Below are 14677 nucleotides of genomic sequence, written 5' to 3' on the forward strand. Positions count from 1 at the left end.
GATGCCCCCGATGGCATTCGTTTCACCTAGAAACACACCAGATACAGTCATAAACAGCTCCAGGCTTTTAATCATCTGGTCTACTGAGGCCAACTGAACCATACATGATAGGTATAAAATTAGGCATGATGATATTAAATGACCTATATTGGCCACAATGCCTCGCTGAAGTGTGCTGCTTTCTACAATTGCCAGCTTAACCCAACTGAAATGTGTTTTGAGTTACGGGTGTAACAGTAGCCCAAAGGTCAGAGAAGTAGGCCGGTAACAGGGAAATTTCCAGCTTAAATCCCTGGAGAGGTGATTGAGTTACCATCTGTTAAGCCTTAACAGCTACTACCAAGGTGCCCACGAGCAAGTCGCTGTGCTCACAGTCGCTCCGGTGACACTTGTCAGTGGGCAGCAGAGGCAAGCTGTGAATGTATAAAAGTGTGAATGTAAAGCAGGGCAGTGCTGGGGAAAGAGCTTAAGAGATTTAGCAGACCTTCCTGTAAATGGCTTGCTCAAGAGCACAGCATTGGCAGGATTTTAAGGGAAATTTAAGTATTTAATTTCCCTGCTCAGATTTCCTGCTCAGATTAGTATACTTGCAGTATTACCTTCTCTCTCTGGTGTGTTTTTGTATTGCACTTTCCAAATGACTTTTCCATCAGTCAGGGTGTCCACTGTGGCGTCTTCTTCCGTGGAGTGTAAGTAGATGAGCTATGAGTTTCTGTAGGGGGCGCTCTTTTCATTTGTGCACGCTTTCACTGATCACGCTAAGTACCTAGTTCTTTTTTTATTCCAAATAATATTTATTACTAATGTTGGAAACATTTCTTGCTGTTCACCAGAGGACATTTTGTTTAGAGCAGTTAGTGTGGTAAAGTGGGTATAGTCCTTTTAGCAATCCAGTTTCTAACATCTGTCTGTAAGCCAAGCAGCCAAATGTAAAAATTAAAATCAGGATTGGCTTTTTGAAGGTTCAAAAGGAAGGAACCCAGTATCAGATGCACGATAAGGAGGCCAAATATAAATATGTGTTGGTTAAACACTTATTAATTAAACGTTATTGGCATATAATGCAAGTGTAACTGCTGTGGCTTTTTGTCAGCACAAATAGTTTTCATGCCAGCTATTATGTAATTCTAGTTAAGTGACCGGTGGGGAACAGGTGGCGTTTTCTGGCGATCAGGCTACCGTGGGAAGAATGACACTGTTCACAGAGCCTCTGTTAACTGCAAAACACACACCAGCACACACACGCAGACCCCTGCAGATCAACATATTATCGCACAGATACATACAATTACAAAAACAAACCATCAGACAGCATAAAGGACAGGTCGGACTGTTGTGTTCATCGTGTAATGGTAATGCTGTAATTTAACCCATGCAGATACATTATATGCTCTTCTTGTTTTCTTAAGTGTGTTTGCAGTGTGAGTATATTGTCAGCTCTGCAGCTCTATGAAGCTCTACGTCATGTATGGGTGTGTGAAGTGGCAGTCAGATAGATAAAAATAAAAATCTATTGTATTCTCTGTTGGTTGAATGAAAGATATCTTCATTTTAACAGCAATGTCTGTATTTTTTCACAAATCACAAAGTTGCAGACATGGAGTTAAGTTTACATTTCCACACCTTTTTTCCATTCGTGCCCCTCACTTGTTCTGCATTCCGATCACATAAATAACAAAGTGATGCATCCATATGGTATCTGCATATGTTTCATTAGGGTTTTTTGTAGCCACTGCCTGAAAGCTGGTTCCTTGCGGTGTACTTGTACTTCATCTTGTTTACTCTAAGCTGTATGTGATAAAGGCAGTACCGTGTGATCTGTGTGTGTGGTAATGCTCTTGTAAACCAGAGGAAATGTCTCATCAGAAGCAGCTGTCACTGTTTCTGTCCATTAGCTGCTGCAGACAGGAGCTCTGCGACAAAAGAGAGTCCTTTAATTGTGGTTGGCAGAAACACAGAGCCTGTGATATGGTCATTTTCACAATACTAGCATTTCCCATTTGAGTTTTCCTTTAGGGTTGAACAGACTTTTTGGACATTTTTGCTTCATTAAATGGGTAATGGCAGAGTGATAGTAGTACATTGTAGGTGCTGTCCACTGCTTTGTCATGACTTCCCTTAACAGTGATATCTTAAGTTTCCTGCAGCAGACAGATTGTAATCTTAAAGAAATACATCAGCAAAACCTTCTTGGCCAACAATCTTGGTCAGCACTTCCCCTTAACTATTTTAGTTTCAAACCAAATAAATAAAGGCACATTTTCAAACACTAGTTTTGAACTAAAAATATCTAACATGGAAATTCCTTGTTTCAACCAGTTAGTCAGAGGATCTGCACTAATCCTCATCTGTGAAGCCAAACCAACTATTACATTTCATTTAACAGATATTTCTAAGCAGGTCAGGTGTCTGTTTTCACAAAAAAGCTTGTCAACCCCATGGCTTGACTTTTCAGGCAAATTGCTTTAGGCATAAGGAAGAAAAATAATTATTGTGAGAGGTTGTGCAGAACTTGTCGTATTAGGTCAGACTGAAGTGGCAGACTGGGCAGAAACAGACTGTGAGCTGGGAGAATGTTAGAAAACGCAGTGGTGGGAAGGTGCTTAACATTAAGAATTTATGATTACAATTCAAAACAGGTTTTTCGGATACAGAGATGATTAAAAGAGCAAAATGTGCATCAAGTGAGAGTAAAAGTGTAGCACCAAACTAGCACCAAAACACCACTGAATGTGTCAGATGCTACAAGTTGTCTTGAGCAATGATACGTGTTGCATCTTTGAAGGGAAATTCTGGTTTCAAACTACTTTATTTTCATAGTTTGGGCCACCATTCCTACCAGTAATAATACTCAATTGTAGGACATTGCTAAAAAGACATCGGACAGGGCAAAGAACACAAGCAGTCAGACAGTCGTGCAGGTTTTAAACAAACCAGCATGTTAGCCAAACCTCGAATTTGTAAAAGAAAAAAATGACGGTAAAATTATTAATTACTATAATTCTCCATCACATTTTGCAGGCAGACTCTCTGGTTGAGCTTTGACCTACTGTACTTCCCATGGTTGCGTGTGCACAAAGTTTTCCTGTGCAGCGAGGCACTATTCCGAACATTTTGGGTGCACTCACATTCAGTTTTAACTCCAATTAAAGTGCTTGAGATAAATTGTTCACAACCTGTACGATCTGACTGCATGTTTCTTGCCCCATCAGTCTTCATCTTAGGAATCTTGTCGTGTTCCTATAGCTCATCTTAACAGTTTTAGTGAGGACAATGTTATCATTAGCAACAGAAATGATGGCCAAACTACACAAATAAGAACCAGGTTGTAATGGTAATTTTCCTATGTGGGATTATAGTTATGGGTAATTTTGGAAAAGAAAATCGTCTCTGTTTGCATTTACTTCTTTAAAAATGTATCTCAGAGCATGCAGTGATACAGGGTTTGGTGAACAGTTCATTACAGAGAGAAAAATTAGTCTGTGTGGAGACAGAGAGAGAAACTGAAGTCTAGACAAGGAGTGACTCAGCTCTTTAATCCGCTGCTGTTGTTCCAAACAGAATAAATCTGACCCTCACTCAGTCTGATCACAGCCCTGCAGTGAATGATATGCTGAGTAATGTGGCAGATCTCCAGAGGCGAACAGAAAGTGTGTGCGTGTGGGTGTTTTTGCAGTCCTGGAATCCAGTTACACTTTGCATACTGGAGCCAGATAATGTCAGACTGGAGGAGGGAGGGAGGAGGGTCGCCTTTAACCCAGGGTTGGGTTGGGTAGTTGTCCTGTTCAACTTTGTGTCCTCTGGCTCATGTTGGCAATAATGTTTAGATGTTACTCACCATGTCAGCCGACAGAAGTTAAGAAAATCATGATGGTTTTTGTTTTTTCCTAAATCCACTCCAAGGTGTTCCACTAAAAGAGGGTAATAGACTCAACAAAGGGAGCATCATGGTGCAAGTAGCATTCATTAATTTATTATTGGACATCTTGTGCATTACCACTTGAATAAAAGATGAATTAAACCAAAATAACTGCATTTAAGAGGCTGAAGAGAGAAACCTCCATGATTGTCAAGGAAAAACCTAACTCCAACCCATGTTTTGAGTGGGTTTTTTTTGTAGTATTGGAGCAAGTTTCCTGTCCTGAAGCCAGAGAAATCCATTCCAAAGCCATGATAACATTTTTAAAATGCAAATCTCGCCAGTGTAATGAGGGAATCAATGAGGCTGCTCTGGGTGAAATTCCTGAGAATTTTAGTTTTTTAATATACCGTTGCTACTGTTATGGTATTTGGCACATAGAATAGTAAGAACAACACAATTCAGCCTGCCCTGGGGAAATATACAGTACATGTCAGTGAGAAGAGCATACAGCCAAACTGGTCTGACTCACAGTCTGACTAATGGTTATTGGTAGGAATTTGAATGAGTCTGCTAGAAGCCGAAGAATGTCTTATCAGCTGCTACGTTGCGTCGTTCGCAAGTTTTCTCTAATGTACAACAGAAGCAGCATCAGTAGTTACAGAAGAGGAAACATTTTATGATGTTCTGTTTAATTATTGGTCATTTACATTGTTTAAGATGGGTTGATGAAAGCTCATGTTCATTACTCACAGTGTAAAATCGTTTAACGCAATTCTATTAGCAGCTTTTAACTGTTAATTATTCTAAAATCCAAAGACATTTCGATCCAGCGTGACCTTCTATTCATCATGTTCTTCGCTCCCATATTTCCTGCCACTCTCTCCCTTCTGTCTTCTAGTACAACAAAGTGCTACAAAAATAGTCATGAAAAAATATCGCCTGCAAATGATTATTTCCTGCGACAGAAGTAAACCAAATGATGCTGACACTGCTGTTGGAAGACTTTGCTATGGTGTCAGTGCTGGAATGTTTGAGTAAGGTTTGCTTATTCGTAATTTGGCTTTGTTTTGGTGGGATTTACAGCAAGGTATTATGTGGTCAGTCCTGAAGAACGCTGAGCCTTGAGCTCCAGAGATTCACTCAGGTAGCTCCTATGATCAGGTTTCTATTTGATGATAGTTTCTGATGATATTTGTGACTTTTATGTGTTTCTGTGAATGATGAAGGCTAATAATGGCTTGCAGATTTGTTGTAAGCCGTATGTATGTTCTTTTAATCTGACTGAATCATTTTATTCACTAAGTACGACTGATATCCAGGAGCGGTAATAACTGGTGCACATTACTGAAAACATTCACATAAAAACTCACACAGCACAGTGGCTAATAGCCAGTTAGCAGTCTTTTTCTCTAAAACACAGATATCTGCAATGAAAAGCTTTGTGAAAAATCCAGATCACATGAATGTTAAGAGCAAACCCAAACTGCAGCAGCTGATGGAGCCTCGGCTGCAGAGTTTCAGACAGCCTGTCTGTCATGGTCACTGACATGTTTTTCTGGCAGCTCCCTCTTCCTTGCGTGGCCTGCCAGGAAATGTTTGGTAAATGTGTTGCAGTACATCATGTGACACGTCTGCTGTCATCGCTGTGACATCTCTGTCTCCGGGACAGGAAGTGACGCAGGTTAAGTTCATGCAACTTCTTTCTGCTCTTGACACATACTCCTGATGGATGACTGAGATGTGAGGAGTTCATACAGGGATGCTGAGTTATGGACAAGTTTGAAGATTTAGCAGAGATAGAAAAGAAGGATCTGTTGTGTGGGTTGGCAAAGCAAATATGTCAAATGTATAATTTATTGGCTCTATTCAACATTTATAGAGAGATCTTTTAACATTTTAAGTTGACAGTAGAGAGCAGCCAGAGAGAGGGGGATGCCGTGAGACGAGGAGTCCCAGTCAGACTTAAACCTTGGACTGCCAGTCCACCACGATGCCAGCAGTATGCCTATTCAAAGGGAGCCAGTGGTTTAGATTTTTTAAACAGATGTAATTATAGTGTAGTATGTACAGTAGGTGTAGAGCAACATTGTCAGTATAAAGCCACAATGGTCTAAGACTCTCCTGTGAATGCCCTTTCACCTTTTGTCAGTGGTTTGGATAAAGTAAGCTCATGTGTTCTCCAAACTACATGTATGAGCTTTTTGGTTTGGATCCCTTTTGCTTTGAGCACTGCAACTTTTGCTTCTCCATCTTACATCATTTACACAAAAATAGATCTTTTTTTCCACTGCTCTGGGACATGATGATACATTTAATCTCCTGACCTCCCCAGCTAGATCTCATTGACTACTCCAGTTCAGTCTGAAACTTTTGTTTTTTGTTAATAGGACAGTGCAAAGTACAGCATGCCACCACAAAATGGAAGTAACGCTAGGAACACTAAGATAACTCATCCTTTTTTATTTTCAAAGGTGTTTTTTCTTTGTTGTGTTCTGTTATGTTGTGGGGAATTTGTTTCTGCTGTGGTGTGTGATAGAGGAGGTGTGCGTCAGGACACATCAGTCTGAGGCCACAGCAGTTAGAGGAAGAGGAAGCTGGACTGTGGCACTGTGGGTCAATGTGTGTGTGTGTGTGTGTGTGTTTGCAGGGGTTGAGCATGGCTCAAGGTTACGCCATTCCTCTGCTGGGGACGTCACACATCCTGTCTTTACTCAATACCAACCAACACACACACTCACTGCACTCAGACCTACAGTACATCCAGGCTGCAGCAGCAGGACACCTCCCTCAGGGTGTGGTCCATTGTTTGGAAACATATTTGTGTTCGTCACACTGCAAGTCTTGACGTTGCTGTTGTCTCCCCTCCCTTCGCCGCTCCTCCAGCTTCCTTTAAAACCACGATAACAGAGCAAGGAGGAAAGAGAAAATCACATTTGCATTTTACAGTTATTTATGTGTCCAGTAGTAAACTCATATAATGACTGCAAGTAATATGGTAAATATTCCTGTAGCTACTGTATGGCAGTGAAGCAGTAAAGAAACAAAAACCAGGCAAAGATGAGTTGTTTTTCAAACTGTTAAATGAAGATTATTGTGGGTTTATGAAATCATATGTTTGAAGTACAAAAGATGAGCGGAATCATGTTCAGTCAAATTAGGTGCACATTCAGAGAAGAACTGTATCAGATTCATGAGTTTCCATTCATCCATTCATGTGCATTTTCATTCAGCTGTGCACCCACACAGACCAGCACAGATGAAAGATAGCTGCTGTAATGTAGAATAGCTGATGGAATGCCAGACATGCAAACATGCATGCCAACACACTTTTATACTGAGGAGGATGTAAACATTAAGGTCAAGACATTTTCATGACTTGTAGCTCTAACTCACAATATCTCTGTGATGTGCCTGGGGTATTTAACTTTTCTTAGTTCACATATAAGATGGGACCAGAACGCTGCAGATCCATTTTGAAAAAAAGTGTCAAATAATTGTATTTAATATTGAATTAAGATGCAGAGGATTCCAGGATCAGATATTGTGCTCATGTTTCTCTAATCACTGTTCACTGATGGTTTATGCCAAAGAAAACCAGGTACAGCTAAAATTTTACTCTGTAAGAAGGGAACCAGACACAATTTACCTGACTGCAGAGTAGAATCCATCTGCAGCACCTGAATTTAGTCAGGCTGGTCTTTCCGCAAATTGTTTTATTACATTTTTATTACATAAAAATCTGCAGCCTTGATAAACTGCATGCCACATAAAACAGCTACCTACCTTAAGTATTCCCTTTTTGCCCTCCTTTTCACAATGTTATGTTCACTTTTGAAACAAGACAGACAACAATGGCTAAAACTTGGATTTGGAGCTCTTATTTTGAAGGAAAACTTAACTGACCCATTTTTGCTTGTGATTTAAATATCAGCGGATAGACAGATACAGTCTGTATCTGTTTTGCATGATCATGATCAACAGACATGTCACGCCATCAACATTTTCAAAGTTTAGAGCTACACAACAAGAGGCTGTCAATCAGTTTTACTGTTGTTGATGACAAGTTAGTTTTTGTTGCTGATTTGAATCAAAAACTTGTGGAATTTGCCATATTGACTTATGTCCAGAGACACTTTAACGGGATTGTTTTTTAGTACATGTTGATATAAGGACATGTGTTCCTTTTACTTTATCCGCTCCATTTAGGCTACATCAGTGAGGGTAGAGACTGGACACCTCTTTTGTATATAGTTCAACAGTCCCACAAACTGCAGCGTCCAAAATAAAGTTATCGTATAATAAAGTAAAAATAAAGAAGCAACACCTCTCTAAAATAGTTTCAACAAAAACTGAACATTATAAGCTTTGTGAAAGTAGGATTTATTGCAGGACTGTTGTTTTAGACTGCATTAGCTTTAGCTCGGTGTACCTAATAAACTGGCAACTGAGTGTATGTATCACGGACATTAACTACACATGTAGTACAGTATATCTCTGTATATAATCCGCAGCAACTTCTGATGTTTAAAACAGGTTGGAGAATCTCTAAGCTAAAATGTGATGTGCCAATGATAATGCTGTTGTTGACAGGTTGATTGTTTTCTGTTTCACATGAGAGCCATCTGACAGTCACGTTCAAATGTTCGGCGTTTTGTTGTTGAAGTGACGTCAAGCTGTCATTCCTATCAGCCACACAAGCATTTAAAGGAAGAAACTGCCTATTGACTTTGTTTAGTCAAAGGCAGGCTCCAGCTTGGCGACAGTATTGCATAGTAAGTTGATGTAGATGGATTTGCCCAAAATAGTATTTATGCCGTTAATTGCTTATTATAAAATTCACCACAAGTAAACTTGAATTTCCACTCTGAAATCAGCTCCTGTTATTATAATCATAGCTATGCTGGCAATTAGAGAAAAAAAACCCCTGACATTTCAGGATAATTTTGCTTCACAATAAATCAAATATTTTTATCTAACACACTTTTAATTAAAATATTTATCAAAATTATACAAATATTTGGATATACTCTATGAATATTTTATTTATTTTCTAACAATCTCAAGGTACAGAAAATGCAGATGGTGCAGTAAAATAGATTTAATTTTCAAATCATGATAATGGCATATTATTATGGATATTTAAATTGATCAGGATTTTAATTTTTACCATAATCACGGTGCCCTGAATTCTGAATTAGATTGAGAAGGGAGGCAGTACAAATGGTGACTTTAAAACAACGGTGATTTTTAAAATAATAACATCAGGGTAGATGTGTTTAGCCTCAGTTACATCCATGACTCTCCCATCAGCCCCGTGAGTGAGTTTGCTGAATGCGCAAATCCGATAGTAAGAGCCCACAACACACACACACACACACACACACACACACACACACACACACACCTAACCATCCAACAGCCCTCCATCCATATTCTATACCAAATGTCACCCTACATGTATAATGATCCCCATCACTGATGCCCGAGTCTGCTGGCAATAGAGACCCCATCATACCTCGTCCAACCACACACACACTCACACAGAGACCTCCTCCTAAATGAAACTGCGTGGTAATCAGAAGGAGTGGGTGAATCGATGGACTGCGCTCCTTGAAAGGAGTACGTGGGACGGGGGGAGGGGAGATGGTGGTGTGTGTGTGTGTGTGTCGGAGGGCAGTATGAAGCTCAAATTGATGTGAGGTCGCTGAAAATGAAGATAGCGGCGCGAAACAAAAGAGAAGGCGGGTCCAGGCATGGAGAGGAGAATAGAGGGAAGGGAGGCAAATTGATTTGTCTGGGGGATGGGATGAGCCAGGGGAGAGAGAAGAAGGGGTGAATAAATGGGGGAAGGGTGAGGAGGAGGAGGTGAAAATGAAGGTGGCGGAATAAATTGGAAAAGTAACATATTCTGCTGGGTGGCTATAGTACTATAAATGCCTTAAGGTACCTCTGTAATCCCTCAAACACTGCCTTTTAAAATCCTTGATAGCTGCTCCAGTGTTTTTCGGTTTCAGCTTTCTGTGCTTTGTTTCTGTTCGACCCTCGATGGTCGACTTCATGTAGAGCGATGAAATATTGAAAGATAAAGTAGATTTTGGTTGATTCATGTTATAGTCATAAAATGAATCACAGTTCACATAACTGTAGGTTGCAATGAAAAGCCAAAAAAAATTCTAAGCAATGAACTCACAAATGACTGAAACACAAGTATGTGTAAACACGCTGTGTGTGTTAGTTTCAGCTCAGCTTTTGTTAACCTGTGCGTATAGTATATGAGGTAGACACTTTTCCCTTTTTCTCCTCTTTCCAAATAATAGCTCTTTGATGCCAGGCTGTAAGCTTAATCTATTTAGTGGAAATTTAGCTTAACTTTATGAATCACGGGGCAGATTAAGACTTATCCTTTATCGGAAGTGTTATCAAACTGTATTTTTCGGGTTTGCAAGTGAAAGACTTTAAGGAGGACGACTAACTGGTTGGTTTTGCAAATGTGCGCCTTGTTATCTTCCCCACCACCTCCCTTAAAGAGCAGCACACAGCCGCTTCCCTGGTGGATGTGATGGTCCCGAACTGGGCTACACTGCTCTTTGCTAATAAGAGAGTAGAGATTTATTACTGTCGTAGCTCAGTGAATCTGTATTTTGCCAACCAACCTGGGTGTCGGGTTAAAGTCAATCACTAGTGCGATCAAATAATTTTATATATTCACACACTCTAAGTTTCACTCATATGGAGTGAAATGCTATAGTCCGGTTGTCATTTAGAGAGGAGAACACTAGCAGGCTGAGGTGGACAAAACACAGTAAAGTTCAGTAAAGAAACGATCAGATTTTGATCAGCTTTATTTTAGCCCATACCGATCCATTAAAATATCCCTGGATCGGCCTCAATAACAATCCTTAGGATTGCCTCATGACATTCCTACTTGCCTCTAAAACTTACGACATATATACGTTTTGTAGAAATGTTTATCTTGCTTTGGTACATTGCTCTGTGAGTTTTAATATAAGTAGCATTAATAGAAGTTATAGTATGTCAGTATTCTTGCTATTAACGTTCTGAGCCTGTGCACTTTGCCTTGTGTGCTGGAAAACCATTAGATCTTGTGATCTCACCACTGTGTTTACCACATTGGATGCATTTCAAGGTGAAGTGGTTTTATCAGTCTTCTGATGTGTGTGTGTGTGTGTGTGTGTGTGTGTGGAAATAGAGAGTCACTTGTGCTGAGGGCTTGTCATTAGTTGCCCAGTTTCTCTTGGAGCTCTATATCTTTTATTTTCTCACAGTAATGCAGTCTCTTCCCCTCTACATGTACATGGAGAACAAGATTTGTAGGTCAGGGCATCTCTGCAGCACTACAGTACTTCATTATAAGGCTGTTTTGTCACACATTTAACCTTCTGCGATTTGGATATTGCACTTGGCCATATTGTGATTTTGATAATATTTCGATTAATTGTGCAGCCCTGATATGCAGCATTGTGTAAAGAGTGAGTGAGTGAGGTAGGATGATGGTTAAAGACCCTGAACTGTATTCAGATCCTTGTTTGTTGTGCTTTCGTGGTTCCAACTTGTTTAATCTCTTTCCCTTCACAATTGTAGGTGTGATTCCACCTTTAAAAACTCTCTGCTATGTAAAAAATATTGTGAGTTGAAAATAGTGAAAAGTGTAGTGTTCATTCATCGGTCTCCTTTGCAGGGAAGAGTGAGTTTCCTGTTCTTTCTTATTTTCTTGTTCCTCATGTCATCTCCACTACAGATGAAAAGTTCAAGCTATTTTATTTCCGTGGGATATTTCTGTTTCTGCTCAGTGCTCGGAGGAGAGCAGATGGTGGGATTAGAGGTTGATGTTTATGCTACATGACCTTAGACCTCACTTGACCTAAAGGGTTCAGGTAGGGTCAGGCTGAGTGTCTCCATTCTCAGATATTTTAGGAAAAGTGAAGGGTTGGAGTAAGTAACTGCATTAGTATAATTGAGTACATAAATGTTAAGGACTAGACCTGTCATAATAACTATTTTTGTTGGACGATAATATCGTCTCAGAAAAAACTGCGATAAACAATATCATTTTATTCCACTGATGTGACATATTAGCATAATAAGGCAAGTATACCCTTTCAAAGAGAAATTAACCTTTTAAGCTGCCTGAGCCCCGCCCCATGGTGAAACTCAGACACAGAGTGCAGACGACCAGAAATGACAGCAAAGTGTGTCTCAAACCCAGCATAGTTTTTTCTGTTGATTTGGCTTAGTCGCTGTGAAAATAACACTCAGGTGTTGCACCAAAGTCTTAAAATGTAGGGAAAACCCCGCTGTTTATTCTGGCATCATGTTGATTAAAATGTTGGTGACATTCTTATCCAAATAAACACGCATGTGAACACAACGGGCAATATCGTACGATATATGGACATGACCTCGATAATGTTTGCTGGCCTCGATAAGTCTATAAAGTAATTATAGTGACAGGCCTAGGACATTTTCTGGGGCGCAAGTGCAAATGTGCTTTTGTAATGTGTTACACACTGGGAACATGCCAGACACAATCTTTATCAATTATGTTGATGCACTTCATTTTGTTAATTTGTATTCTTAATTCATATAATATTAATATACAGATAATTTATTTTGTTACAGTTCATTTCAACAGTATAACATATTATAACTTGACTATGATATTTTACTGCCATTTCTACCTTAATTATATCAAGTATTTCTTGGTTTGGTCAGGCAGATAGTAAATATTCAGGCCGGTGTAAAATCCAGTGAATGCAGGTTGAGGATGAAATACAGTGCCAAGCATGTAATATTTTAGTTTTTCTCATCACTGATTTGTCACTGTTAACCTGCCTTTTTGGCCTCCTGATCTCCTCTCCGAGTAATGAGGAGACAGTGATTCACAAACTGTTTATGCTCAGCTCCAGGTTGCAAAAGTTTGAAATCCGAGCCTGTCATCTGTATCTGCAGAGTGTTGGGTGTTCAATGTGCCGATGTCACCTCATGCCGTACAGCCACAGCAACACGTGTTTAGCACCAGTGACCTCACAGCCACACATGAATGTGAGGAATGCAGACTATGACGGGTCAGATGAGATTCATAAGTGGCCTGGTTACTCTCGCTTTTCACCTTTGGGTGTCTGGTACCAGGCTGCAGTCACATGACTACAAGACCAAAGTGAAGGTCATAAGATGTTTGTTGGTCGCTCTCATGTTATGTAGAGACTCTGATGTTATGTAGAGGGAGATTTTCTGGAGGGTGTGCCTTTCTCTCAATCATTTATCATCTGTATAAATACGTTAACCACTATTGATAGATGATGTCACTGAATGCAACAATAATGACAAACTCTCAAAGTCTGTCAGTATTGCGAGCAAGATGGTAACTCTGTCGAATTCAAACACCATTTGTTCATTTTAAGGATACAATTGGTATTATCTGTTTTGTCTTTGAGTGCATTTATTACATAATGAGGACACTAATAGTCCTACATTTTCTTCGAACTTTAGGATTTGGAATGATATCAGTTCTTAAAATAATTCCTCTAAGTTTATCAGGTCTCAGATTTTCTTACTTTTCCTATAAACCAGTTGTAGTTCAGTATGGGGGAAAGAACACATTTAATTGGACATAATAGTAAATTTACAAAGGCCAACTAAAAAACTGTGTTCAGTATTGTATGGAAAATGTCTATATTAAAAAATGACAGGCGCAGTGTTAGTTATACTGGCAGTTCATCATTCTCTCGCTCTCTTTCTCTCTCTCCACAGCATACCTCCCTGTCGGCCAGCCGCTCAGAGAAGAGTACCGGCTGGTCGAGCCGCTCGCTTGGTGCCCGATGTCGTAACTCCATCGCCTTGTGTTCAGATGAGCTGCCACACATTGGAAACTACCGGTTGCTCAAAACCATCGGCAAGGGCAACTTTGCCAAGGTCAAACTGGCACGACACATACTGACCGGCAGAGAGGTAGGAGACAGTGTACTGCAAAAACTGTTCACGACTGCACTGGGAGTGTCAGTAAAGCCATGCATGCTGGGATAGATGAGGCTGAATGAAAAGAGTTGAGGAGTTGAAGCAGACTCCTGGGTAAATACTGGGGTTTGGGAGCCAGAACAGAACAGTACCCTGTGACTAAGCCCACAGATGGAGTTTTAAAGGGCTGTTCCACCAAGTTCAGAACACCTTCTGTTAGCTTTTACGGCCAGCCAAAACTGTCTCGTCTAACAGCACAATCGAGGCCCCAAACCCTTTGAAGAGAGACAGTCGTGCTTTTCTTTTGAGTTGGTGTATGCCTGTATATTTAAATACACTGTAGTCTTTCTTCTCGTTAAACTCCCTGACCTACATTAGTTGAGTTGATAACACCATGAGGCTCAGTAGAAACTTTGTGTCTGCCGCTGGTTCAATCATGTGAGAGCTGTGGTGTTCCAACCATATAAAGCAGAAGACATTCTTACATCGGTGGTTCACAGTGATTGTTAACACACTCTTTGACCAGGTCACCACATGTTGTTAAGCCTCTTATGAAGCCTGGTTGGTTTGTTTAGTGGATATCTGCTTCTGTGTTCTTTACACGCTGTAAAGCACTGTGTATTTTGAACTGTTTGTCCTCACTGCAGTGTGGTCTGATTTGCATGTTTTTTCTTATTCAACTTTGAATAGTGGATATTGCTAATGGTAATGCTTACAATGTGTTTTCTTCTAGTGCATGGTTTATATAGTACAGGACTCATTGGACTCAATCTTATGCAGTTTGGAATACTTACAATAAGAGCTGAAACAATTTATCGATTAAGCAACTATTTTGATGAA

The 14677-nt window shown here is 40.0% G+C and overlaps 1 protein-coding gene across 10 annotated transcripts in view; it reads left to right on the forward strand.

Moving 5' to 3' along the window:
• The window catches only part of mark4b (MAP/microtubule affinity-regulating kinase 4b), a 57912-nt gene that overhangs the window by 5467 nt on the left and 37768 nt on the right, over nucleotides 1-14677 (forward strand). For all 10 annotated transcript variants that reach the window (XM_044203885.1, XM_044203887.1, XM_044203889.1 and 7 more), the window contains exon 2: nucleotides 13634-13831. In XM_044203885.1, the coding sequence (XP_044059820.1) occupies nucleotides 13634-13831 (198 nt within the window). The remainder of the gene's footprint in view (nucleotides 1-13633; nucleotides 13832-14677) is intronic.

Source organism: Siniperca chuatsi, linkage group LG7, assembly GCF_020085105.1.
Source record: "Siniperca chuatsi isolate FFG_IHB_CAS linkage group LG7, ASM2008510v1, whole genome shotgun sequence".
Taxonomy (NCBI): domain Eukaryota; kingdom Metazoa; phylum Chordata; class Actinopteri; order Centrarchiformes; family Sinipercidae; genus Siniperca; species Siniperca chuatsi.